Below are 26,833 nucleotides of genomic sequence, written 5' to 3'. Positions count from 1 at the left end.
GAGCCTGTCAAAAGCTCTATCTGGGCACATATTGCAACAGATGTGCCAATAGTGTAAATATTTAAGTGTTCTGCTATTTGATTTCTGTTAAAAGTCAGTGACCTCTGCTGTAGTCTAGAACAGCTGTGTTAAGGACACATGTTTAATTTATAATGTTAAATAAATCAGCTTTCTGTTCATTCTAACAGATGTAGGATTGTATTTTTAAAGGGTTCTGAGAAGGATTATCAGCTGTGGGTTAATTCTGGGAAAGAAGACGCCCCTTATCCTCTTATTGGTAAGTATATGGAAAGCAAATACTAATGGTGAAAAATTTGCTTTGTGTTATATTCCTTCAAAGAATCAATAACAGCTAAAAAAAATATCAGCATACAGGTAGTCCTTAACTTACATCCACAATTGCGACTGGAATGTCCATTGCTAAGCAAGGCAGTCATGCCCGATTTAACAGCCCTTTTATTGCTACAGTTGTTAAGTGAATCATGCAGTTGTTTAGTGAATTCGGCTTCCTCCAATGACTCTACTTGTTCAAAGCTGGATGGGAAGATTGCAAATGGCAATCCCATGACCTCGGAGCACTGTTGCCTTCATAAACATATGCTGGTAGCCAAGTGGCCAAAGTTTGATCACATGGCCATTTGGATGTTGCAACAGCCATAAACGTAAGGACTGGTTGCAAGTCATTTTTTTCAGAACTGTTTTAATTTCAAACTCTAATGAAACAGATGGTTATAGGTTGAGAACTTATAGAAAAGTAGCAATAGTGCAAAGACTTATATACCGCTTCACAGAGCTTTATAGCCCTCTCTAAGCGGTTTACAGAGTCGGCATATTGCCCCCAACAATCTGGGTCCTCATTTTACCCACCTTGGCAGGATGGAAGGCTGAGTCAACTTTGAGCTTGGTGAGATTCGAATTGCAAACAGATTAAAATAGCAGATTAAAATAGATTAAATTAAATTAAAACTCAAAACAAAATAGTATTAAACATTACTCGTGATTACTTTTTACTTTACATTACTTTTGTTATTCAAAGACAGCATAAATAAGGATGTTTTTCAAGTCACCTAGAACAGCGGCCCCCAACCTTTTGGGAAGAAAGGACCAGTTCCATCGAAAAAGTTTTTTCCGTTTTTTCCGTTGACTTGAAGGGGTGTGGTTTCATGTGCTGCCTGCATCCCGTTGATGGGGCTTCAACTTGTTTCTGGCATGCCGCAGCCAGGTGCCAGTCCACAGACCAGGATTGGGGACCCCTGATCTAGAAAATCTGTAGTGTGAGCATTGTATTTAGACAATCAGAATAAACATATTTTAAACGAATTAATAGACTGCAACAACAGTACAGAATTTCCTTCTGTTTTGGGGCCGCAGTTTCTGTAACCTCTGTTGGATTGATGGGAATTGGAACCTATTAATATTAATAGATTAATAGAATAAATTAATAGATTAATAGAATTCTTTATTGGCCAAGTGTGATTAGACACACAAGGAATTTGTCTTGGTGCAAATGCTCTTGGTGTACATAAAAGAAAATATACATTTGTCAAGAATCATAAGGCACAACACTTAATAATAGTCATAGGGTACAATAAGCAATCAAATCATACTAGGAAACAGTCCATATAAATCGTAAGGATACAAGCGACAAAGTTACAGTCATACAGTCACAAGTAGGAGGGGATGGGTGATAAGGAGTGATGAAAAGATTAATAATAATAGTAGTGCAGACTTTGTAAATAGTTGGACGGTGTTGAGGGAATTATTTGTTTAGCAGAGTGATGGCATTCGGGAAAAAACTGTCCTTGTGTCTAGTTGTTCTGGTGTGTAGTGCTCTATAGTGTTGTATATCAGACTCACCAGGAATTCAATTTCTTATTTGAAAAATCGATACAGGCTTCACTTTATTGCATGAAGCCATTATATGGTTAGGGTTTGGCTGTGCTGTATACATATCCAGTCACTGTGGTTTGTAAAATGTGATAAATGGCTTCAGATGTTGTGCAAATCAGCAACAACACCTTGGGACAAATCATGGTTTATGGTAGTACATTAAAAGAAAAGCAACATGGAGTTTTTCCATATGTGATTCTTATCTGCAATCGCTCTTGGCACCCTTACTGAAGATAAGATGACACGTTCTTGGCTGATTTTGTCAAATATGTTTTTCTTTAAAAGAGTGCCGCAAGTTCAGAAAACTTACGGTAACATCCCACTTTTGCTTCCTTTTTTATGTGTTGTGGTTTTGGCACATTGAGCTAGTTAAGTTGGGGTAAAGGAAAAGAGACTGTTGCAGAGTGTGGAAGTTTTATGATGACTTTGGTATGGTGTGGGTTTTTTTTTTAAAACCAGAAGCAATACAGATAATGATTGGGGTTATATCATTCTCTCAGGAAAATTATCAAGTGCCTTTAACATTTTCTTGGGAGCGTGTGTGAATAAGGGTATGTGACTGTGGCCAGTTGTAATTGTAGATCTAGATGTGACCTCAGACTACTGAGAACTGGATTTCTAATTCCAACCTGCAGAATGCCTTATTTTCTTATGCTCAAAAAGATAGGCCCAGCTTTCATAAACCACCTATTGAAAATATTCATTAAAATCCATTTAACTCCCTCATTACAAACTACAGATTGCTAGCAATCTGGCTATTTTTATAAGAAAAGGCTAGATCCCTCCTTCCATTTAGTTTTTTTTTCCTTTTCTTTTTTTTCCTTTGTCTTTTTTGCATACTTGTTCATAAGATTTTGACAGCCCTGTCAGAAGATGAGTTTAAAAAAGCTCTCCTCCTGTAAGAGGGGAGAACACAGTTTTCTCTTTCTGAAACCCACATTAAGGGCTAAAGCACGATGCAGTATCCTCTGATAGGATCCTGTGAACTTAAGGAAGCCAAGTCTTCTCCTCTCAACTCTGTTCTGATCAGCAGTGGGTGTTGCGCAGATGCAGATTGAAAGGCAAATTGTTGCTTTTGGGCTTTTTGTTCCTTGTCTGCCATTACTCCCACGGACAGACTAAATACATTTTAAAAACATTTTTAGCCTTTGCAGAGCTTCACTGAAGTACATTGGCATACAACAGATTATTCTAATATAAGACAAATATGGATTTGAATTTAGTGTTGAAATAGCTCTTTTTTCTTCAACATTATAAAGTTCCTTAGCATTGCCCATATTTGTTCTGATCTCAAAAAAAGTAATTGGGATTCGGATGTTGCAATACTTCTGAAGAGTCAGGCCAACTTAGAACACCAACAATGGCCAAGTATTGGAGCAGTCAAACCAAATCACGGCCACCCCTTCTTGCTACTTGGAAGTGGGCCACATATTCAGTGTGGCTATTAAAAAAATAAAACAGAACCAATCCCAATTTATTCAAAAAAGTAAGGAATCCCTGAGGATTTTACTCCGCTAGTTGTTGCCAATTATATGGGATGGTGCTCATCTCCATTTCAAGGCCATTGAGCCAGGGCTGCCTGAAGACATTTCCATGGTCCTGTGGTCAGCATGATTTCATGGAACGCTGCTACCTTCCCACAGAAGTGGTACCTATTTATCTACTCACATTTGCATTGTTTCAAACTGCTAGGTTGGCAGGAGCTGGGGCGACGACAGGAGCTCACTCCGTTGCATGGCACTCACGTCTTGAACCTGAGTTGTCAACTTTCCAGTCAACAAGCCCAGTTTCTTCACTGCGGAGCCACCGTGCTGCCCCAATTTATTAAACCATCTAAGATAATGACCGTCTCCAACTTTTGTATCTATGATTTTTCATATTGCAGTTCTGTTTGACATGTGCTGTGAACAGGTGACAGAACCTTTTCAACCATGCCTGACTTGAGAAGATATACAGGTCAAGCTTGATTAATATTTGAGTGGGAGAATTCCAAGCAGTGTTGGGCTGAATGCTCAGATGGGAAATAACAACACATCCTAAAAGAAATTCGTGACAAACCACACCTGTGCTCTTTCTATATAATTCCATAAATTGTATCCATGTAGCCCCCACCCCTCCTGGGAGTCAATTAGGAATTGAAAGAGATTCAAGTGGGACAAATAAAGCTGGATCTTTAGATGGTTATTTTAAAAAATGTCAGGAAAATACCCCCCCGCCCCCACACACACACAAAATTAAGCAGCTGGGAACTATAAAAATGCTATATTTTTTCAGTGAAATAAGATGCAAAATAGATGAGTGAAACTTCTGCTTGAAGTAACAAATCTGTTTTATTACTTAAAAATAAGGCCCCAAACCTCATTGCAATGGACAGAATCTTATTTAGTTATATTTTTTATGTTATCTGCAACTTGTACTTGCAGCTTTTAATTTTGTTTTGCAGTATGGCCTCTGGCTGTGAAAGGTTGCTGGTACTTAGAGGTGTAGAACATGATATCTCAGTAGATGTTTGGATGGTTTGAAAAAAATTTAACAAGGATTTTTAAAACACAGCTGTGTAATGATTATAACAGCATAATTTAGCAGCTTTCACATTAGCTTTTGAAATGAACAAAGTGTGTTTTAAACTCTTCTTTAAGAGCAAATGTATTACAAATATCCAAGAACAAGTCAAGATTCCGGGAACCAGGAGTGTAAACTAGGTTTAACTTCTGCATAGGAAGACTGTGGACTGAGATCAGTTCTGCTACTGAATACAGATTCTGTTTTCTGAATTGGAGTATACTGTTGCTCAGTATTTTAATTCAAAACACTTGTCCCTCAAATTGATGGTTCTTGGAAGTTCTGGTAAAAGATTAAAATTAGGCCAACTAATCTGAAGTTAACTTACTGCTGGCTGTATGTGAGAAATGAAATGATGTGTTTGGGCTTAGTTTTTGGGGAGGAAAATAAGGGAGGGGAATTCTATCTCTGCCTACCAGCATCCATCAGTATTCATCTGGCTAGCGTCCTATCAGTGTGAGAGAGACTTGAGAGCTGTTTGGAAACCGAAACAGTATTTACTGTGTGAGCAAGAAGGAGATAACAAAGAGCCTGGGCATGTTCTGTTCTAAAGATGGTTGCTTTTGTGAAACTAAAACTGAAACTGAAACTGAAACTCCTCTCCTCTGCTTGTGTTTTGTATTTGGAACAGATTTCTTTTCAGGTGGGGAGGGGGAGTAGAACTCTTTAGCATCAGAGCGTGTTAATAATAATATACAAAATACCAAAGCTCTGATGGTTATTTCGAAAAATCCTTTCTTAGTGAGCACCTAGAAGCCAAGAGGAACATACATGCCAAATTTCAAATTTGTAGGCTTTACACACACACACACACACACACACACACACACACACTTTTTTTCTTCTTAACTAGTTAAAAGGCTAATAAGTTGAATGCAGAGATAAAGTTCCCCATGCTGAAGTTTGACTCTGAAGAGATTTGATCTGCCTTCCTTTTCTACTAACCTTTTCCAATTGCCTGGTTCACCATAAAGACTCCTGAATCTTATGCTGAAAACAGTGAGACTTGCTGTGAATGCCAGAGTAGCAAAAGTTGGCTTCCTTAAGCAGTCTAAATCCTTCCATTATAAGGATACACACTAACCTATCCTACACTGTGGGATAAACTGCTTATCAAGGAAAACTGGAGGAGAGGAAAAGAATAACATGTTTTCATATGGTATCCAGATGTCGTTTTGCAAGCCTCGGGCTGCAAACTCAGAAATCTCTGTTATTTCTGTTCATTTGAGATATACAAAAGCCTAGGCTTTCAATGCCCAGTGGTGACTTGACTGACACATAATGCTGTGCATTTGCCCTGTGTAGGAGAAATAATAATGGCTGTTCTAAGAAATAATAGGGGATATACTTTAAAGTCACTGGATATGTCAGTCCTTCATTTTGGTTGGCCTGTGCCCACATATCTGGCACTGTCAATAAGTAAAGCACACCATAATTTTTTCCATTTTTAGTAGACAGAATTTGAAATTGGGCTAAGAAAGTGGGAGAAGTACAGGATCTGAAAAATCCTGAGTGCCAGATAATTGAACATAAAGATAACATAGTGTAAATGTCTGTGGAGATTCTCAGTCACCAAGGTCGTGGTTGTTCCAAAGGTGTTTTTTTCAAAGGCAACTGAACTTCCTTTGTTTTGCTTGAAGACATTTCGCTTCTCATCCAAGAAGCTGACCTGAAGAAGAACTCCAGAACTGAAGACGTTTCTTGGATGAGAAGCAAAACGTCTTCAAGCAAAACAAAGAAAGTTCAGTTGCCTTTTGAAAAAGCCCCTTTGGGATAACATAGTGTAAAATCAAGTGAGTATGATACATTTATTCTAGGGATTACTGTCTATTTTTAAAGAATAAACATTATTGTGGCATTCCGGTAGGTCTTGTTCTTCGGAATATTACTTGTTTTTCATATATGCAAATTAAAATCTCTTCTTCTTTTATGAGCAGGGCATGAATATCCTTTTGGAATTAAAATGAGCCACATCCGTGACACTTTGCCCCAGACCCAGGGATCAAAGGATGGGGATTGTCCTCTGGATCTTCAGGGAGCCTTCTTAATAGAACAGTTGCCCCGTGAGCTTCAGTGCCAGTTCATTCTCAAGCCAAGTCGCCTGGCCACTGGGCATCAGTTGAATGGTGAGTGTTCCCACTTACAAAAGGCTTCCTTCAGCAAATGTCCCCCAGCTCAACCAGTAGTGTTGTAGGTATATATAGCCCATCAGGTCATGCAGATGGCTTGTTGAGTTTATTAGTGGTTCCCAAGACAAGTGGATTCCAGTTGTTCTCTTGTAATTGTATATTGCAGGGGACAATAGGATGTCATAATATTATAGAATGGTACAGTACTAGAGAGTCTAAAACATGCTAAAACAGTGCCTGGTTTCTCCTCAGATGGAAGAAGGTATTGAGTGGGGCACCACAAGAATGGGTCCTCTAATATTTTCATTGACAGCTTGGGTCAATAGCTGGAAGAAATGCTTGTCAAATTTGCAGATGAAAGACAAAGTTCAGAACAATCTGAATAGAGAAATGGGCTTCAAGTTAATACCATTAAATTCAAGAAAGTCCTTAATTTAGAAAACATAAATCAAATGCACAACTATACATACCGTCTATACCCGTGATGGCAAACCTATGGCACACATGCTGGAAGTGGCACACAGAGCCATCACTGCAGGCACGCAAACTGTCGTCCCAGCTGAGTTCCACTGTGCATGCTCGCGCGCCTCCCGCCCACCAGGTGATTTTTGGGTATCTGCCGCGCATGGGTGGGTGGGGTGCCTGTGGGAGATGCGTGCGCATGCACAGGGGGGCGTGGGGAGAGGGTATGTGTGTGTCACACGTGCATTATATCACTTTTGGCATGTGATGAAAAAAAGGTTAGCCATCACTGGTCTATACCCTCATCTTAACACCTTAACCAGAAATAGTGTTGGCTTTCCACATCAGGAATAGTCTTCTCTTCTAAAATAAACAAAAAGCAAAACTTATTTTCTTCTTCCTGCCTTTCTTTAGAGTTAAGCCAAAAGCCGTTTAAAAGGAAAAGATCAATTATAAACTGGGCCTTCTGGCGAGAAACAGGTGCTCCCGTGGACCAGTTAGTGCCATCTCCAACATCTTCCAAATCAGGAAAGCTGTTCGGTCTTTCGCTCTCATCCATCTGTGAGAATGATAATCTGCCCAAACCTATCTTGGTAAGTCTCTTTTACATCCCGAGCAGATGATGGCAACTCTCTAGATAAAGATGTGCGCAAGTAGCTCTGGAACACATTTGGGCTGTTGAGAATATGTAACAGTCAATCTCTTCATTGAGAAAATACAAGTAGTCTACGACTTATGACCACAATTGAGCTCAAATTTCTGTTCCTAAATAAGACAGGTGTTAAATGAATTTTGCCATTAAGTTAGCAACATGGTTGTTAAGTGGATTTTGTTTCCCCATTGCTTAGCATAATGTTGTAAAAGGTCACACGACCCCAGGAGAGTGCAACTGTCATAAACGCGAGTCAGCTGTCAAGTGTTTGGATCTTGATCACATGATCATGGCGATGCTACAGTGGTCATAAAGTGTAAAAAATGGTCATAAGCCCCTTTTTTAGTGACTGGTAATGGTCACTAAATAAACTGTTTAAGTCGAGAACTTATTTGCCAATGTGGACATGACCAGTCATGAAACTTGACTTGGGAAATCTAGTTTGTAGATGGCAAATTTGATCCTTCAAATGCTCTGCCATCTCATGGAGGTCCCTAGGGGGTCCCTATGTATGGCTCAAAAGCATTCTGTGTGACATGCCAATCTTTAAAAAAAATAGCTGGGACAGAAAATATGATGAACATCAAGAAAAGTCCCTGTAGATACATTGGTACCCACAGGCAATAGATTGCTACCCCTGTTCTAGGCTGGGAATTAGAAGATTTTTGTACATTATGGCAGGAGAAGGAAAGGAACAGTCAATAGAGGACTGGAGCCTTGCTTAGTTCCCTCTTGGTGAAACAAATCAAATTGTAACTCAAATTGTAAATGGGCAGTTTTGTGTAATCATTTGTACTATTGCATCTCCTATCATAAGATTATAATGGAATAAATATTTTCTGATTTCTCACTCCATATTTTGTGTCCTGATTTCCAGGATGTTAGACTTCCTAGAGAAAAGCTGTGTTGTTGTTTTGGAGAGGGCGGAAAGCTTGGCATCAAAAATAGAAACAACAAACTTATTACCACATTAGGCTTTGTGGATCCCAGTTCATTTCATTAAAATATAAAGTAGTTGTCCACCAATCGATAAACGCACGGACATTGCTGTGATAGTGGAGCATGTAAGATACTTGGTACTTGTACCTAATATTTTAGACCATATGCTGTTAGCTATGAGGAGTACTATAATAAGACCGGCACACCATATCTATTACCTTAATAAGCAATCAATATTACTACATTCAGGCTTTCTGTTGAGATAGTGAAGGCTAAAGCATAAGCTGGCATGTATCCGCCAAAGATAATTTAAGAATTAGGAGCTTCTTCGAAGATTTCTCTTCCCTTTAGATCAACTTTGTTCCTTTTTCTTCTTCATGCTAAATGCAATTTCTGCATTATTTGGGTATCAGAGTTAATACAACTGTACATTTTCAAACTGTGGCTTCAAACCATAGTTGCAGAAGAAACATTTGCCATTTACCATACAAGTTTTGATGTACGCATAGATCTCCCAAAAATTTGCCATTTGGTGTTGCTTTGTACAAATTAGATAAATATTCATTGTGCTTATCTTCTCCTTAAGAGTACAGGAATTTGTGCATAAACCACAACTCCCACAGTTACTATATTTGAAAATGAGACACGCCTAAACATATGGTTTCTTCCATAATACCACATTTAAGTTTTTTTAAAAAACAATCTTGTAACTTATAACTCTGATAAGTTAAGTGTAACTAAAAATATGGTCACAAACTCTACTTTGGTTGTTGCACTGTAAAATTTGATCAGTATGAGGAATGATTTCAGATTAGCAAAGTCTCAAATACTTAAAAAAGAAAAGGGAATAGATACCTCAACAAAAATAGCTAAATATGAATGATAGAGATGATAGAAGAAAAAGACAGACTGACCATTTCAGAAGTCTCTTCAACATCCACCTAGGGCAGTGTTTTAACTACAGCAACTTATAAGATGGATAGGCTTCAACTCCCAGAATTCCCCCAGCCAGTGTGACCCAGTGTGTTTGAAGTGTTTGCACATCTGAGCTTCAAGAGTTTATCCAGAAGTCTATACTGCTTCCTAACTTCATTAATAGTAATTCAATTTGTTAAAAAAAAAATAGAGATAATTTGGAGATGGGAAAGCAATGAGCAAGCCATTAAGGGGAGGGGGGCGGATTTTCAGAAAAGATTACAAAATTATAAGAAAAGAGGGAATGTGAGGAATGAACTGAATATAACCCAGCCTTGATTTCATTTAACACAAAGTGGGACTGAGAAGAACTTGGACAGATTAAGTAGCCAGAGAAAAACCTGACTTCCCACCCCATCCCAACCATCTAATTAGAGAAGATAGGAATTCTTAAATCACATGGAAATCTCCCAACTCAGGAACAGGAAGTGGACAAACTTCCCCGAAGATTGAAGAAAGCTGAGTGAACAGTATGGAGAGATTGAAAAATGATGATGCATAGAGTTCCAGACCTGTTAAAGAACTGTCCTTATGTTCTGATGTTTCCTTTTGTCCTGAAGAGGAAGAAGAGGTGGGTGAAGGACAGTCAAAATATCGCAGAAATATAAGCTGGAGAATGGAATAGAATGTGTACTGGAATTAGGAGAGTCCATCTCCACAAGTTTATAAAGGAGCTACAGAGGATATCATGGAGAGAAACCTCAGGGCAAAGGAAGCATAGGTTAGAAACTTCTGAAAAATAAGATACAGGAAGTGCAATCGTATGCTGTTCCAGTGAAGAAAAACCTTTGAAAATTGTGAGTGCCTAGGGAATTTTTGACTGAGCTAAGAGCTGAAAGGGACATATACAGGAAATGGAAAATTGGTGTATGAGTGGATAGCCAATATTCGCAGATAGAAAGGCTGAAGTGCAGAAGGAAATTGGGATTGCAAGGGAAGCTGAAGAGTAACAAAATGTATTTTGGCTTTGTCAATAGTAATAAGGGGAAAAAAATGGAAGGAGAGAGCGCATTGCTAAAAGATAGTAACAGGTGACAATGAAAAGGCAGAGCTTCTTAACTCCTACCTTCTTTGGTATTGTCCTGAAAGAGGACGTTTTCTTAAATGAATTTAAGCAAGATTGACTGAGAACCTAAGAGACTTGAGGAACATCTGATCACCATGAATCAATTTAGTTTCCAAGACCAGACTGAATGGAAAGGAAAATTACAATTGGGAGTCACTTTCTGTGATCTTTGAGAAATCCTGGAAGAATGGTTTAATACCAAATGATTAGGGAAGGATAAATGTTCCTATCATCAAAAAGAGGTGGAGAAAGAGATAACTCCACTGAATACAACAGGGCAAATGACAGCATGCAACGTGGATACCAAAAAAACCTGATAACATCAAACGCAATCCTAACCAACTTGAAATGTAGTGTCAAGATCAAGATAAATCATATTTCCTTATGTGTGAAGGCCAAGGTTGTGGGTGCCTGGGCTAAGCTGGGAAAATAAGTGGGGTGAGAATGCAGAAGGAGACAATACCAATAAAAATAATAAAATATAATTTCATTTTTTTAAAAAAAGACTGGTGATTTCATAAGTGCTGCCAAACTTCTACTGATTATTCCATAATTGTGGAATTATGAGAGTGTTGCGGAGTTATAAGATCTTACCATCAGCCTCATGCTAATGTTTGGGGGGGTTGTAAAGAATTAATGAGCCTACTTATGTAAAAGGAAAAATCTGTTACATAAACTAGACTGCAATTTTCAACCTTTTTGTCATTTCTCTGATAAATAATATAATTTCAGAACCTTTTTCTCAAGAAATCTGATTTTTTAAAATTAATGTTCAGCTCGATTCAGCACTCAAAAGCCCTAATGTGAAGTCTATTACTCTGGTCTGATCCATATTCCTCCATGGAGGGACACAGGCAAAACTACAGTTGTGTTCTCACTGCAAACATAACAGTGATCTTGAATGTTTTCCCCCCAAATACCTCGATTGTTGAGTGTTCTGTTGAAGGCCAACTTGAGAAAGGCAGTTTGGGGAAAGCACACTGCCAAAACCTTCGGTATGTGAGTAGGCTAGTGAAGAGAAAACTGTTGTTGGTAGATGCTTTTTCAGAATACGGTATCTGTTAAGATCACTTGCCAATTTATGTTTCACGTATGGATTATATATTTCTTTTATAGGATATGCTTTGCTTTCTCTATCAAGAGGGACCTTTTACTCGCGGTATTTTCAGACGTTCAGCAAATGCAAAATCTTGCAGAGAGCTGAAAGAGAAGCTTGACTCGGGTGAAGATGTACACCTACTTTGCGAGTCCGTCTTTGTGATAGCCTCTGTGTTTAAGGTAGATGGGAATTTCTTTCACTCTGTGTAACAGTTTCTTGACCCCTGAAATTGCCTGTCTCTGGATATGAAGATTATGTTGTTCCTTTTTGAAAAATATTCTAGAACTCTGAAGATTAATTCAAGGAACTCATAGACAGCTCTGTTTTTCCCAACCCTACTACCTGAAATTGAGATGTAAGACAACATTAATAACAATAATTCGGAGACATAGCACATGCAACGTGTGTATTAGTCTAGTGCTGAGATGTTTCTGTAACTCATTGATCTTCCCAATGATAGAATCCTCCAAGTATTTTATTTGAAACTTCTCTTTGGAATTCAGTGAAAGTCTAGGCTCCATTCTGCATATAATTGATAGAACATGTAGACTCAAACTTTTATTAAAAATGTATATTTTGAAATGATTGTTCATGTGTATGTTTCTCTTCTCTTTCAACAAGGATTTCCTTCGTAACATCCCAGGAAGCATCTTCTCATCTGAGCTCTGTGATCAGTGGGTTTCCTTAATGGATGAAGGGAACCATGAACAGAAAATGAAACTCATCCACAGGTAACATTGCTTATGTAATTTCCTGTGTCAATTTTTCAGAAAATATCAAGAGACAGTAGTAGAAAGCCAAACTATAAAGTGTGTGTGTGTGTGTGTGTGTGTGTGTGTGTGCGCGCGCACACATGTGCACGCCAGAGGTGGTATTCAGCAGGTTCTGATCAGTTCTGGAGAACTGGTAGCAGAAATTTTAAACAGTTTGGAGAACCGGTGAATACCACCTCTGACTGGCCCCACCCCCATCTATTCTCTGCCTCCCGAGTCCCAGCTGATTGGCTGGGTCTTCTTTTGTTGCCCTGCACAGGAGAACAGAGCTGGAAAGCAGGTTAGTGGGATGGGGAGAGAATGGGATTTTGCAGTAACCTTCCGCCCAACAAGCCACACCCACCAAACCATACCACGCCCACTAAGCCACGCCCACAGAACCGGTCATACAAAAATTGAATCTCACTGCTGTGTGTGCACACATACATATTTTACAGTTTGTCTTCCTACCACTGTCCCTTGATATTTTCTGAAAAACTGACACAGGAAATAAATAAAATACATATACTGTATATGTAGAGAATTTTGAGTCAGTGAAGCCCTTTGTGTTTTATTTTGTGTTTCTAGTCTAATGGAACAGCTTCCAAGAGCCAATGTAATGCTGTTGCGTTACCTCTTCGGAGTATTACACAGCATACAAAAGCAATCTGAAGGTAACCAGATGACCGCATTCAATTTAGCCGTGTGCATTGCACCCAGCTTGCTCTGGTCTCCAGCTCCTGCAAATCCTGGAACTGAAGGAGAATTCACCAAGAAGGTAAGCAACAGGCCTTCCCAGGTTCTTTTATTGGAACCTCCTCTTCAGATATTCTAAGAAACCCGTAGAAAAGTACAACACCTTCTCAATTATTCTGGATCATGTCTAAAGAGGGGAAATGTGATAGGTATTGCCTTTTTTGAAAGAAGATTTGGGAGTTTGCAGATTTGTTCAGGAAATAGGCCAGCAGGTCTCAATTTTTGAGTAAATCTGGATCTCTTCCACTTTAGGAATCTCTGTACAGTACATAGTTAAAGGTAATATGGGATGTGGCTTCAAAATGACTCATGCTTTAAAGAGCTTATTTTTTTCTGTATTAAGCATCCAATCTGAATTGGTTCAAGGTCGTAGCCTTTCCATATTCATCTGCTTGAATATTTAAGCTTGCCTCAAGCAGGTGGCACTCTGTTTCCCCACAGAAATTAATATATAGTTGCTAATGGAAAAGGGGTGCGGTGGCTCAGTAGATTAAGATGCTGAGCTTGTCAATCAGAAAGGTCAGCAGTTTGGCAATTCTAATCCCTAGCACCGCGTAACGGAGCGAGCTTCTTTTACTTGTCCCAGCTTTTGCCAAGCCAGTAGTTCAAAAGCATGCAAAAATATAAGTAGAAAAATAGGGACCACTTTGGTGAGAAGGTAACAGCGTTCCGAGAGCCTTCGGTGTTTAGTCATGCCAGCCACAGGACCACGGAGACGTCTTTGGACAGCACTGGCTCTTCAGTTTTGTAATGGAGATGAGCACCGCTCCCTAGAGCTGGAAACGGCTAGCACGTATGCGTGAGAGGAACCTTTCCCTTTCCCTTAATGTGGATGCATTCATGCACAAGAATTTGCACTAGGTACTATCAGGTGAAGAGCAGCCATCTTCCTACATCTCTCCTCTTTTGCCAATGTGATCAGTAATCATTGTGGAACATTTTCGGATTCCAACCCTATTGGGAGGCAGCCTAGAACAAACAGGTTGCAATAGGAGGATTTGTGTGGGAGGAAAAGAACTGGCATAGGAATAAGAGAGCACATAATTGACAAGAGATAATAAGGAAAATGTTCTAATACTGAGCTGAAGAAGGATCTGTGGGAAAAGGCTGCTCTGTGCCAAGGGAACAGCAGGACTAGAAGGAAGTCTCACTTGGTTTTAATTTATTTTTCTCTTTGAAAGAACATGTATTATATGTCGGATGAGGTTTGTCATTAAAGGACATTTGGAAGGTTTACATAACTGCACTTTTTTCATAACATATAATATTAATACTGAAAGTGCTATGACATTAATTGAAAGGAATAGAAGTAAAAACAAGTTAAAAGTGAACTTTCCACTTGGAGGGCCAGCGGAGGCAAGCTGGAGTCTTGTAATGAACTCTTAGATTTGCCTTGAATTCCATGGTGACCTTCATGCCTTAATCTCAGCCTCCTTCTTCGTTCACAGGTTTCTGTCCTTGTACAGTTTCTCATCGAAAATTGCTGCAGGATCTTTGGGGAAGAACTTACTTCTGTCTTTGCAGATATTATGCCCAAAAATGACAACCGGGAAGATAGTTCAGGTAAGATAAACTAAAGGAAAAAAAAAACAGAAAAGTGCGGTGGGAGGCAAATGCAATATTCTAGCTTTTTAACCTAGTTTTCATAATTTTTTTTGACATTTTTTTAACGAGGGTTGCAATATATATTTCAGATCACACAATGGGGCTAGTCAGCATGTGGTCGAAAATGCAAGAGACTCCTAGGAACAAGTCACATGAAGGTGACTGAATAGCCTCCCACACAGCCATCACTTTGCTGGAACATATCTCAGGATGTCTTTAAGAATAGATGAAATTCATTTATTTATTTGTAAAATTTATTAGCTGCCCATCTTGCCACATGGTAAATCTGGGTGGTTTACAATATTAAAAGATAACACTGTATAATTTATAATAATTATACAAACCAAGGTACGCAGTGGTTAGAGTGCAGTACTGCAGACTACTTCTGCTAACTGCCAACTGCTTGCAATTTGGCCGATCGAATCTCACCAGGCTCAAGGTTGACTCAACCTTCCATCTTCTGAGGTCGGTAAAATAAGGAACCAGATTGTTGGGGGCAATATGCTGACTCTATAAACTGCTTAGAGAGGGCTGCCAAGTACTGTGAAGCAGTATATTCAGTAAGTCTAAGTGCCAGAGCCAATAATAGAAATACAATACTATAAAATCAACTTAGATAAAAAGAGGAGGGGAGGAAATAAGATGAGAGGGGAAGTGAGTAGGATCTTTGCTAATCAATCAACCACCCTCAATAGGAAGTCCCTCTGTTGAAACCCCAACTGGCAGAACCAGATATTTAAGGGTTGGAGCCAACCTCATTTTGGGGGTGGGGGGAGTTTAAGATGTTCCAAAGAACAGGTCCAGTGGCAGAGTAAGCCCTTTTCTTGGAGCCCGCTAGCCAGAATAATTGGGTTGATGGGACCCACAGAATGCCTCCTGTGCTGGCATAGGTGGGGCGGGCCAATCCCAGTAGGATGAGACAGTCCTCCAGGTAGCCTGAACCTATCCCATGAAGGACTTTAAAGGTAATTACTGACACCTTGAATTGGACCCAGAAGCAACCCAGCAGCCAGTGCAGTTCGCGGAGCAGTGGAGTTATATGGGCCACACTTGCCCCCCCAAAAAACTGCCTGTCCCCCTGCACCAGCTGCAGCTTCTAAATGCACCAACATTGACCTCTGAAAAATAGTAAATAAACCTACTGTTGTTTTATTAAGTATTTTTGCCCTAGGTCGAGCTGATGAAACCTCAAAATTTGGTAACACCCATTTTCATATTCTTGCAGATCTCTCTTCTTTTCATCTGAATGACTCCTCCTACGATAGTTTGGAAAACGAACTAAATGACTGCACAGACCCTGCATTTAACAACCTTTTTAAAAAGCGAGGGAAAGAGAACAGGAGTAGAGACTCTGTTTTGACTTTAAGCGACTGTGATTTGGACTCGCCAGAAGCTGGAGATGCTCAGATTAAGTTACCCATCAAATCTCAGCCAGTATCCATTTCCGTGGGCTTCCATCACAAATCTTCGTCACGGGAGCACTCTGAGAATGAGTCTCTGTGTTCCATCACGTCCGGTTATTCATCAACGGCCATCTCAGATGTTCTGAAAAGCTCAAGAAGGCACAGGCGCTGTTCAGAGCCCACAATTGGTCTTCTCGACTCCAAGTTTACACCACTCGGTGGGTTTCATGAAAGCGCGGTGCGCAAAGCCAGCTGTGATGCTGTTCTGTCCCATACGAATGAAGACTATCTCGAGCAGTTTCGTTCTCTCCAAGTAGAAGGCCAGAAACTTATAAATCAGAATTTGGTTACGGGGATAGAAGTAAGCAGCAAGGATGGTCCTGAAAGCCATATCAGTGAAAAGAAAGATGTTTCTAACCGTCTTCTCCTGCCGCCACCACTTAGATTAAATATTTGCTCAAGGACTAGCTGTTCTAGCCTCTCATCACCGGGAACTTCTCCATCAGGGTCTTCAATGAGCTCTCTTGATAGTGCTTTTTCCCAGTTTTCGGACTATTCGGTGTTTACCCCAACCGAGGCTTCCTCTCCTCTAGACTGTGCCTCTCAGCCACAGAGAAAATTTGGAGAGGTTTCTCCTGATTTTAATCCTTTTTCAGGAGTCCACCTTGGATCCGGAGTTAGCACTTTTTCTAACCAAGCCAACAATAACCAAACCAGCAGCTTAATACCTATTAAGAAAGATAACCTGGAATGGCTTCCTCATAAAAACCCGGTCACTCTGCATCCCAGCACATGGTTGAAAAGTGGTGCTTCCACCATGAAAAACTGGACACTACGGAAAAGGGAAAGAGCCTCCAAGCAGGATGAGAAAAAGAACACTTCTGTGAAAATAACTTTGGACTCAACAGCATTTCCCTCTAAAAGTGATGTAGTTCAGCGGCAACAAGAAATTTGTGTAACGGATGTCAATTCTGTGGCAGGGCACATGGGGAGCGGATCTTCTCAGGAAGTTGGGCAGCTCACTAGCCTTCCTTTTTGTGCCATGGAAGCCCAGGAGAAACGGCTAAAGGCCTTGGAGCTTTTAGCAGAGCAAAGCAAGGAAGAGGAAGAAGAGGAAAATTCTACACCGTTTCCTTCATACAAACAACAACCACCCAGTCTTAAGCCACAGTCTCAAAATAAACCCAAGCCAGAGGCTGATTTGGGGGCTGACCATCAGTGGGTCACTGAGAGAAAGTTCAGTGAAACCCCATATTTCCCAGGAGTTGCAGTCCAGCAAGCAGCAGATTCCAAAACTGATAAATCTTCATTGAGCAAAGAGCCCAAAGTTGCTGACATCAACCTGAGAAAGGAATGTTGTGCTTCTTCACACTTAGTCAAGGTTGAGGATGAATGTTCATTTCAAATGGCTCCAAATAATAGCTTTTCCAAAACCTCAGAAGGAACCGATGCTAATAAAATGGAATGGCTGAAAAAGTTGTGCAGTGACGCCAAATTCAAGGATACAGACCAGAAATTTTTCACAGAGGAATCCTACGTTTGAGCAACTGATTTAAAAGAATGTTATTTCAATTTGACTTGGTGTTGCTTTAATATCCCAGGGGATGTCGTCTCATCAGGGAACGGAGGGAACTTGTGCTCTTTGAGGGATGAGTGGAATGATTTTCTTAGCTATCTTCTTGCAATTTTTAAAGACATTTCCTGGTATCTAGGAAGGTCACATGAAATGTTTGGAGAGAAACTCTTGATTGTATAACACTAGCAAACACTTGTGTACGTGCTTGCTATTTAACTTTTTAAAAATATCTCATATATATTCTGGACATTGTAAATTTATGTTTTGTGTCCATGGTGATTTGGCTGTAATGTGTAAGATTGGCTTGGCCTTCATAGCTTTGGTATTGTATTGCTGTTTTGAAGCCAATGGTCTATTTCATTGTTCTCCAAGAAAGGATGTCTTAAAAGTTTTATGATTAGTAGTTGCAGTCACTTTCTTCCTTTACCAAGAGGGGAAAAAAAATAAAGGATGACTTTTGACCTTTTTTTATAACTTAAAAGTCCAAGTTATATGTATATCATCATACTGTGTTCCATTTGGCTATTTTTTTTTCCATTTTTGTTTCATTTTTGTTTTATGATGATGCTCTCCAATGGCATTACATTTTGCTGGTGGTGGTAGTGATGGCATTGCAGGCAGAGCTTACATAATTATTCTATGTGTCTTTATTATAATATATTGAAAGTAATGCATTTATCTTCCAAAAGCTTCAAGATTGTATAATATATCTTGGTAACTGTTTTTTGCTATTGTATATGTTCTGAAATAAATGTGTATTTTTGTACATGTGGAAAATAGTCGCCTTTTGAGTGGGTGGGCTCTGGCAAGAGATATGTAATCGTTCACTGAATTCTGAAATACAGAAGTTCATGCAGTCCTTGCTTAATGACCAAAATTGGAACATCACTTAACTGATGTTAAGTGTTGCAGACATTAAGTGAGACATTGCAGGACTGCAACAGACTTATGATGTTACTTCTGCCGTGGTTGTTAAATGAGATATCATGTGACCTCACCTTGCAATTACACTGCCGGCTTCTCCATTGACTCTGTTGGTGGAAACCAGCTGTGAAGTGCACAAAAGATCATCATGTGACTCAGAAATGCTGTGAGTGTCATAAATACAATGATACCCTGGTACTCTTTGTTAATTGGTTCTGGGAGACACACTGAGTACTAAAAACGAGTACCAAACAAACCATGTGACTTACCGCCTCACCCTTTATTTTGGTCTGGAAGGACTTTCTGTCTGTCCCTTTTCCTATGTCAGAGACCTTCCCAGCATGGCCGACTTCCTGTCCGCCCTCTGCAACGGTCCTCAGCTTCCTTTTCTAGTAATATTCCCAGCATAGCCAACTTCTACCAAATCAAGACCAAATCAAACGAGAAAATTAAATTGAATTAAAGTTAATGTGGTATCTCATTTAAAAATTCTCATTTTGGGTCACGTGAAAACTACAAATCGGCAACATATTTCAGAATAATTATTTAGTATGGGGTGTTTTGCTGGTTGTATATTTAAAATAGGCCATCAGTCTTAATTTTTGCAACCCTGTTGATTTCTTCTTTTGCATTCCCAGTTCCCTTCAGGACAGTTCTTCTACTGTGAACTCTTGTCTCGAACTGCTTGAATGGATTATTCAGTTGATGAGGCAGGAAATCAGCCAGTAAAACAACATCTTTTCAGCTTGTTTCCTTTTTTAAAGTTGTGCTAAAGAAGACAAAAGCTCTGACATTGACATTGGGAAGCTGTAATTCTGGCTCCTATTGCTTTGGTGTTTTGTTGTGGAGGGGAAAAAAAAACTCACAGTCTTCAGACCATTGAGAATTTTAGAATAATTATAATTTCTCACCCAAGAAGGGGTGCTGCTTTGTGGGCTCAGGGCTGCCCACATTCCATGTGTTTTCTCACTCAACAGTTATTTGAGCATATGGAAGGAACTTTTATTGATCTGTTCATAATGGAACATGCTGGGTAATTTTAAAATTTGAGCGACTGAAAAGTAATCACGCCTCTTCAGAGGAGAGTCCCCACAATCTGGGATTTTAAATTCTTTTGCTTTTAAACCTCTGTTTCTTTCCTTTAAAACAGATGGATCAACTTCAGGAAAGTTGTATCTTATCTTCTTTTCTCTTAAAAACCTAAGATTCACTAACAAGCATCCAGTTCCAAACTGGGACCAGGGCAATTAGACTGTTTACCCATTGTACCTGAGATGGTCAGATTTGCATGTGGCAGTATTAAAACTGCACATTTTAACAGTGTGGAGATGGTATTATCTTTGTTTTCTTGTAAGTACTATAAACAAAAATAACCCCTATCAGTAAATCTCAAGCTTCCTTATTTAGAAAAGCTATATGGCCATCCATCTTACTCACTAACTTTGGGCAGCTAACGACAATCAGCAAAAAGCAATACACTATAATAAAACTTGCAAATGTCATAAGCTTCTTTCATTTCAGGAGGGAATTCAACAAACTTAAACTAGATCCTTTGTGAATTTCTATTCTTCCAAAAATAATTCAAACACAAAAAACATTGAACATTGCAAAACGTTTCACAGAATGGAAATCCAAAAATAATAAACTTTAATTCTTCCTTTTTTATGAGTTCAGGCAAAGGACTTCATTCAGAAAGCAGAATATTTGCAGTGTTGTTCAAGAACTTCATATTATGTTACCAGAGATTAATTGTTCCTCTGCTTTTAAGCTAATACATATTCCTGAAAATGATGCCGAAAAACAAGATCAAGAAAATATGACTGAATTCAGCAGACACTACAGCTACTTAACTTTATGTCAATGTACCAATGCTAGTACCACCTAAGGCAGGGGTGTCAAACTCGAGGCCCATGGGCCGGATTTGGCCCACCGTATACATAAGTGGGAAGGTAAATGAGCCATCATTTCTCAGACATCTGAAAGGTTTTCTTCCACCCAGAGAAGGCCTATGGGCAACGAATTCTAAAACCTCATGAGCTGTAACTGGTAGATGTTTTGAATAAACAACATGCAATCATATTGCAATGCAAACTCTGCCCTTTTTTTGCATGTGATGTCACAATGCAAATACAAAAGGTCAGTATGTGTCCTGACATCACGTTTTGTCATTCTGGCACCACTATGGTTAGGAACAGAAAACTATATCACTGCCCAAAAGGGGTTTCTGACCTTGAGTTGGTAGCCTTTTAACAGCATCTTTCTCAATCTGAAACCCACTGTAGGGGTTGAACCAGACAGTATGCTTGTGATCTCAAGTTCTAATTATTAGTTTTAGCAACCTGTCATGTACCATATCATTCTAATTTCAGGTTTAAACTCTAGAATTGTATAGCATTCTTGGTTAGACAGGAAAAGGTGTTTTGGACATTGTGTGAACTAAATTCCCTAAAAAGATGGTCTTTTCTTGAGATAACAAACACAGTGTGATCATGGGAAAAATCATATTTGATTTAAAAGATGGTCAACAGATGCTACTTATCCATAGTTGCTTTCAATTTAAGTTCAGCATTATGAATTTAGATTCAGCACGTAAACCTTAAAGCAAATTTTTCCTGGACAAGTTTCTGCAACTATTTTTGGCAAAGGTTTTCCGAAGTGGTTTGCCATTGCCTCCCTTCTGGGGCTGGGGCTGGGACTATTCCAAGAACACCTTTGTGCCAAAAGATGGGACTAGAATTCACAATCTCCCAGTTTCTAGCCTGATGCCTTTAATCACTACACCTAACTAGCTCTTACATAGAGAATAGAATCTAGCTATATTACACTTTGATTGGAATGATGTAAAATACACTCCGGGTCCTGTGAAAGTGATAAATTAACAGCTAAGCCCTGATATCCATCATCCCCATACTCTGATGAAATAGATACTGAGCCCAATGTTTTGAAAAGCAAAATAGTTCTTACTACTAAAATATTTCAGGATTCTTTGGGGTTATTATTATTATTTCTTTAGTCCTTGACGCTTGTTTAGTTCAACGGTTCAGCAAAGTATAATTAATGAGGTGGGGGTGGGAGTTAAAAGGATCTGGTTACTCATTTTGCCCTGATCAGAAACAGAAATATGCAACCCTCTGCTAGTAAAAATGGAGCGCAGACCTCGTGTGGCCCTCCCAAGCTCCGTTTTCGCTGGCAGTGGCACCGCGGATCGGTCTTTTGCTGTTTCCAGAGCGGCCCCGTGGGTCAGATCTAAGCACCCCACGGGCCTTGAGTTTGACACTCCTGATATACATGATCAGCATCAATTAGTTGTTAGGCGGAGTGAGAGATGCTGCTTCTCTCTCCCATTGCACCTAAAAGATTATTGACATTGTTAGTGTTGATCATATCACCCAAACCAAGCTAGTTATGCTTTCTCTATTCAGACTATATTGGCAGTCCTTGACTTACCATTTGTTTGGTAACTATTGGAAGGTATAATGGCACTTAAAAAAGTGACCTGTGATCATTTCCCCACTTATAACCATTGCAGTATCCCCATGGGCACGTGATCAAAATTCAGGGGCTTGGCAACCGGCATGCATTTATGATAAATTTATGATACACGCTGACATGTAATCACTATTTGTAAACTTCTCAGATAGCTTCTGACAAGCAAAGTCAAGGGTGGACGCCAGAGTTGCTTAACAACTGCAGTGATTGCCTTAGCAGCTGAGGCAAAAAAGGTGGTAAAATGGGGTACACAACTCACTTAACTGCCTTGCTTAACAACAGAAATGTTGAAGTCAGTTGTGGCTGCAAGTCAAGGTCCACTAGTAGTTTGGTGCAAGTGTGGTACAAATTTCCATGTTTACTGCTTCAGAAACCTATATATGAATTATATCTTAAAGGAGCAGATCTGAAGGCATATACCAGGGGACCAAAACAGATGCCAAGATGGCGTCCAGAACGCAACTGAAACTGCTATCTTGACTTTTTTTTAGTTATCTTGCAGATGACCTCGAAACTTTACCTTTTATTTACTAGCAATGGCAATACTGAATTAAATTTCACAATTTTGCTAAGTTGTTTTATGTGCCTTTTTAAAAGAATTGCACCCAACTAATGTTTAATATTGAATTTCTGTATGCAACATGGGGATTCTGTAGGAAAGGGAAAATATAATTTTTAAAAATACATGGCAACAGTCAAATTCTGCTGATATTACAACCAAAAAGATATATTATAGGATACACCACCAGTCACATGCAGAGAGAGGGTAGGGGAGGGAGAGAGAGAGAGAGAGAGAGAGAGGAAGGAGTGTATGCACACACACTTTTTTGCCAAATATTTTTATAACCACTTTTTTTTTCAACGGTGTAGACCACACATATGTCTTCTACTGGAAATTAGGTCCATATGTGCAGACTTTTCAATTTAGCAAATGAAAATATTTAAAGACAAGAAGGCTACATTTCACAGATGAATTAGGATGCAATATTAAAATAAATGGCACACTTACTTCATTTAGATTTGATTAATCCATTTTATCCAGATAAAACTTTTTCCTGTTGTACCATTTGTCTTAAGGAGAATTATTAATACCATATGACATTCCAGAGATACAAGTTTTGCCCTGTTTACTGACCTACCTTGCCAAGTTGTTAAGTGAATCACTGAAATGACTAAGTTAGTAATACAGTTGTTAAGTGAATCTGGCTTCCTTATTGATTCGGCTTGTCAGAAGGTCGCAAAAGGTGATCACATGACCTCAGGATACTGCAGCTGTCATAACCATCAGTCAGTTGCCAAGTGTCAGAATGTTGATCACACGACCATTTTCAGTGCTGTTGTAACTTCAAGCGTTGACTAAACAAGTTGAAGACTACCCCCATACAGAGCCTACAATCTTTCGGCCATGTTCTCATAACATAACTGATCACATCCCCCATGACTTGCTTTACAGAATAGAAAAACAGAAGGCATTTTCCCTCATCACTGCAAACACCAGAAAGGAGGCTGGGAAAGAGTCACTTCTTTTGTTTTCCCCTGAAACAAAATATTAGTTGTGTTAACCTAGTTGCCTTCAAGCATCACCCCAGTCGTAGTTAGGATGTCACATCCACATCCCAAGTCCCCAAAGGTAAAGGGCATAAAAAGAATTATTATAAGAGTTGGAATGACTCCATACAACAACTTCATCTATGTTTCCGCAGCTGGACAAGAGAATTAATCTCCACCAACTCACTTTTGCCTGTTTGCATATTTCTTTGTTTCTGATCAGGGCAAAATGAGCAACCAGATCCACTTAACTCCCACCCACACCCCATTAATTATACTTGTTTATATGCTAACTCCCTGTACCGTTAATTAACTAAGTGCTGTGTGAACAGGGCTAATATAGAGAACTCCTATACTTTGCCTTGGCAGAAGGCAAATCCTGAATGATTTTGTTGTTGTTATGTTTGTTGTGTTGTGTTATGCTATGCTATGCTATGCTATGCTATGCTATGCTATGCTATGCTTTATGGTAATGGTCAAGGTACAATGATTGAGACTTAGCATAATGTCAGAATGCTTTGGACTATACTTGTATGACACAGGAATCAAGTGTGTTATGCAAACACAGCCAATGTAATTATTTAGAGTTTAGTGAACTATGTGAACATTAAAAAATGGATTCACTTAACAAAACATGGTAAGTAATAAACTATGGAGAACAATAATGGGAAGATATGTCATGCAAACTGTCTTCTGAAATGTCATTCAAATATCCTACAGTATTTCAGTGTTTCAATGGTTCTACTGCAGCTACTTATCTCTAGACCACTTTCTTTTTTCAATTTCTTCTTGTAATGTCACTACATTGTCAGTGTTAATTTATAGATATTAATCTTTGAATAATTAAATACATATATTACCTTAGTATAGATTCAGTAAGTTGTGATATTGAGTTTTTAGGTTTTAACTATGCATCATAACTTGATAGCCTTCTGGCTTTATGCATGGCTTTCATACATAGTGATTGCACAGTGGGGGAATAGAAATTCTAGCGGAAGGAGGAAAATTTATCTCCTAAGCATTAGAAATCCCTACTTAGAGTGCAATTATTCTAACCCAGCTGGGGTTGAAATGAGGCGGAAGAGTATGCATTTCCATAACTGCTTGTAGATCTGGCCTTGTGTTGTACTGTCACAAAGTTCTATTGTTCCACACTGTTAGTTGCCAAGTGTGCCAGATGAAGGAATGTAAAATAGTATGAAATTGTATTGCATTATGAAATAAGGGGGGGAGGGCTAAATAAACTGATAGGTATTTTTGGTCAATGCAGATGTTTACAGCTGCATACAGCATGAACCCTTTTTAAAGCTTAATTTTGGTTGCAAATGCAACTCCTTTTCTCTTTAATGTGGGGGAGAATCACACAACCAAAATGAATAGAATTTCTTCCCAAATAAGTATGCGGACATCTTTGAAAATGCCTCCCCTTTTTAATTTCATCTTTTAAAACATAGATTTAAAGTAATATGTTGTGTTATTTGATGTTCTAATATATTTCCTTCATTAGGACATGGCAGCAGGAGGTCAAAGCATTTGAGGAGGAAAGTAATTTGAAAGTCAGAAGTAATTTCTCAAGAACAGCACATGTGACTTCAGCTCATCCTTGCCATCTTAATTTAACTTCTAAATCAACTAGCCTGCTGGGCTTCAGAAGTGCTGGGCTGCAATCTGATTATGACCATCCAAGCACAGCCAGGAGATTAGGGAAGCATGTGTTAAATCTAATCTATATAATAAATTTATGATGGCTCCTGACTTTTATTTCTCCAAGAATAATGAAACCTGATCTATGCATCTCTTATAAACCACCATGGTGCCATAACCTATATGCTGTGTCTTATGGACCTCCAAGATAATAGACAATGCATTACCAAATGCATTTTCCAGCCAGATGTTTGAATCAGACATGTGACAAAATAGAAGTTATTATTTACTGACAATAATAGATCTTTTAGGATTTTTCTCCTCTGCCCAGTTGTCACTAGAATGTGCAGGCAACTCTTTCTAAAGATCAGAAATGGATAATTTCACCAACTATAATCACATTCAAAGCAGTCTTGGAGTGGTTTTTTTCTGTTCTACTTCCAAAGTATATTTTTCCCTGAATGAATAGAATAGAAAACAAGAGTCAAGATTCCCAAGAAAATTATCTTAGGGGAAAAAAAATGTAGCAATTCACAGGCAAAAGTAACCAGAACCAACTGGAAGGCTGAAAAGGTCATTAAAAATATTGGAACCGACAGCAAGAATGAGACTTTTTGTCTTAAATGCCAACAAACAGAAGAACCTCACTGAAGAATCTGCAGGCAAATCTTAGCGTAATAAAAAATCTATAAGTTAGAAAAAAGGAACGAGGAACAAGTGAAGCTATAGCTAAAAAACCCACAATATAATATTGGAACCAATGATCCAGAAGAATTGAAACAGAATATATACTTCCTTTCTAGATAGCTGGATCACAAAAAGTTTGGAAATGCTTGGTATCAGTCAAAATATCTGAGGTTTTATAGAAACAATAATAAAAGCATGGAAGACAAACTAAATGCTTAATAATGATGGATTATGTCTACTCAAAATAAAAATGAGAATATTTCAATTTGGCAATGATCCCATTGACAGGAGTGCTAAATAATGCAAAACACTGCCATCAGTTTTACAACTGTTGGAAGAAATGTCCATCTGGGTTCAGTTCTTCCAGTGGGAAGAAAGACATTGGAAATATGGAGATTGCTTGGAAAGATGATTTTAATGGTGGACAGCAGGACCACATGATTTGAGGTCCTGGGCAAAAAAGCACATGGATAAGAGAGGAAGAGATTTGTACCCTCTGTTGGGCTTTGAACTTGCTTCCTGTTCCTGTGGCATTAAATGCATCCTGATTGGTTGTCAGACTCCCATGGGGCTATGCAGGAGTAGCTTGGTTGAATCTTGCTGGGTGATGTAATCTTCCCAGGGGCCATGTGGTGAGATGGGTAGAGAGCTAATCCTATCATGTCATGTGGCCAT

The 26,833-nt window shown here is 39.0% G+C and overlaps 2 protein-coding genes across 6 annotated transcripts in view; one reads left to right on the top strand and one right to left on the bottom strand.

Moving 5' to 3' along the window:
• The window catches only part of ARHGAP20 (Rho GTPase activating protein 20), a 98,561-nt gene extending 79,929 nt beyond the window's left edge, over positions 1–18,632 (top strand). For all 3 annotated transcript variants that reach the window (XM_026708851.2, XM_087937125.1, XM_087937126.1), the window contains 8 exons: positions 211–277; positions 6,390–6,578; positions 7,458–7,636; positions 11,792–11,953; positions 12,396–12,505; positions 13,115–13,304; positions 14,731–14,845; positions 16,113–18,632. In XM_026708851.2, coding sequence (XP_026564636.1) covers positions 211–277; positions 6,390–6,578; positions 7,458–7,636; positions 11,792–11,953; positions 12,396–12,505; positions 13,115–13,304; positions 14,731–14,845; positions 16,113–17,833 — 2,733 coding nt within the window. In that variant the 3' untranslated portion in view covers positions 17,834–18,632. The remainder of the gene's footprint in view (positions 1–210; positions 278–6,389; positions 6,579–7,457; positions 7,637–11,791; positions 11,954–12,395; positions 12,506–13,114; positions 13,305–14,730; positions 14,846–16,112) is intronic.
• The window catches only part of FDX1 (ferredoxin 1), a 31,803-nt gene continuing 19,397 nt past the window's right edge, over positions 14,428–26,833 (bottom strand). For 2 of the 3 annotated variants that reach the window (XR_015744269.1, XM_087937128.1), the window contains one exon: positions 14,428–14,855. The gene's annotated coding sequence lies outside the window, so the exon portion shown is untranslated. Of the gene's footprint in view, positions 14,856–19,059; positions 19,208–26,833 lie in introns of all 3 variants that reach the window. The other variant, XR_015744270.1, reaches the window with a different exon arrangement.

This window comes from Pseudonaja textilis, chromosome 7, assembly GCF_049901715.1.
Source record: "Pseudonaja textilis isolate UNSWEBS1 chromosome 7, rPseTex1.2, whole genome shotgun sequence".
NCBI classification, from domain to species: domain Eukaryota; kingdom Metazoa; phylum Chordata; class Lepidosauria; order Squamata; family Elapidae; genus Pseudonaja; species Pseudonaja textilis.
Note: the sequence above shows the minus strand (reverse complement) of the source record. Positions and strands in the feature narration are given on the sequence as shown.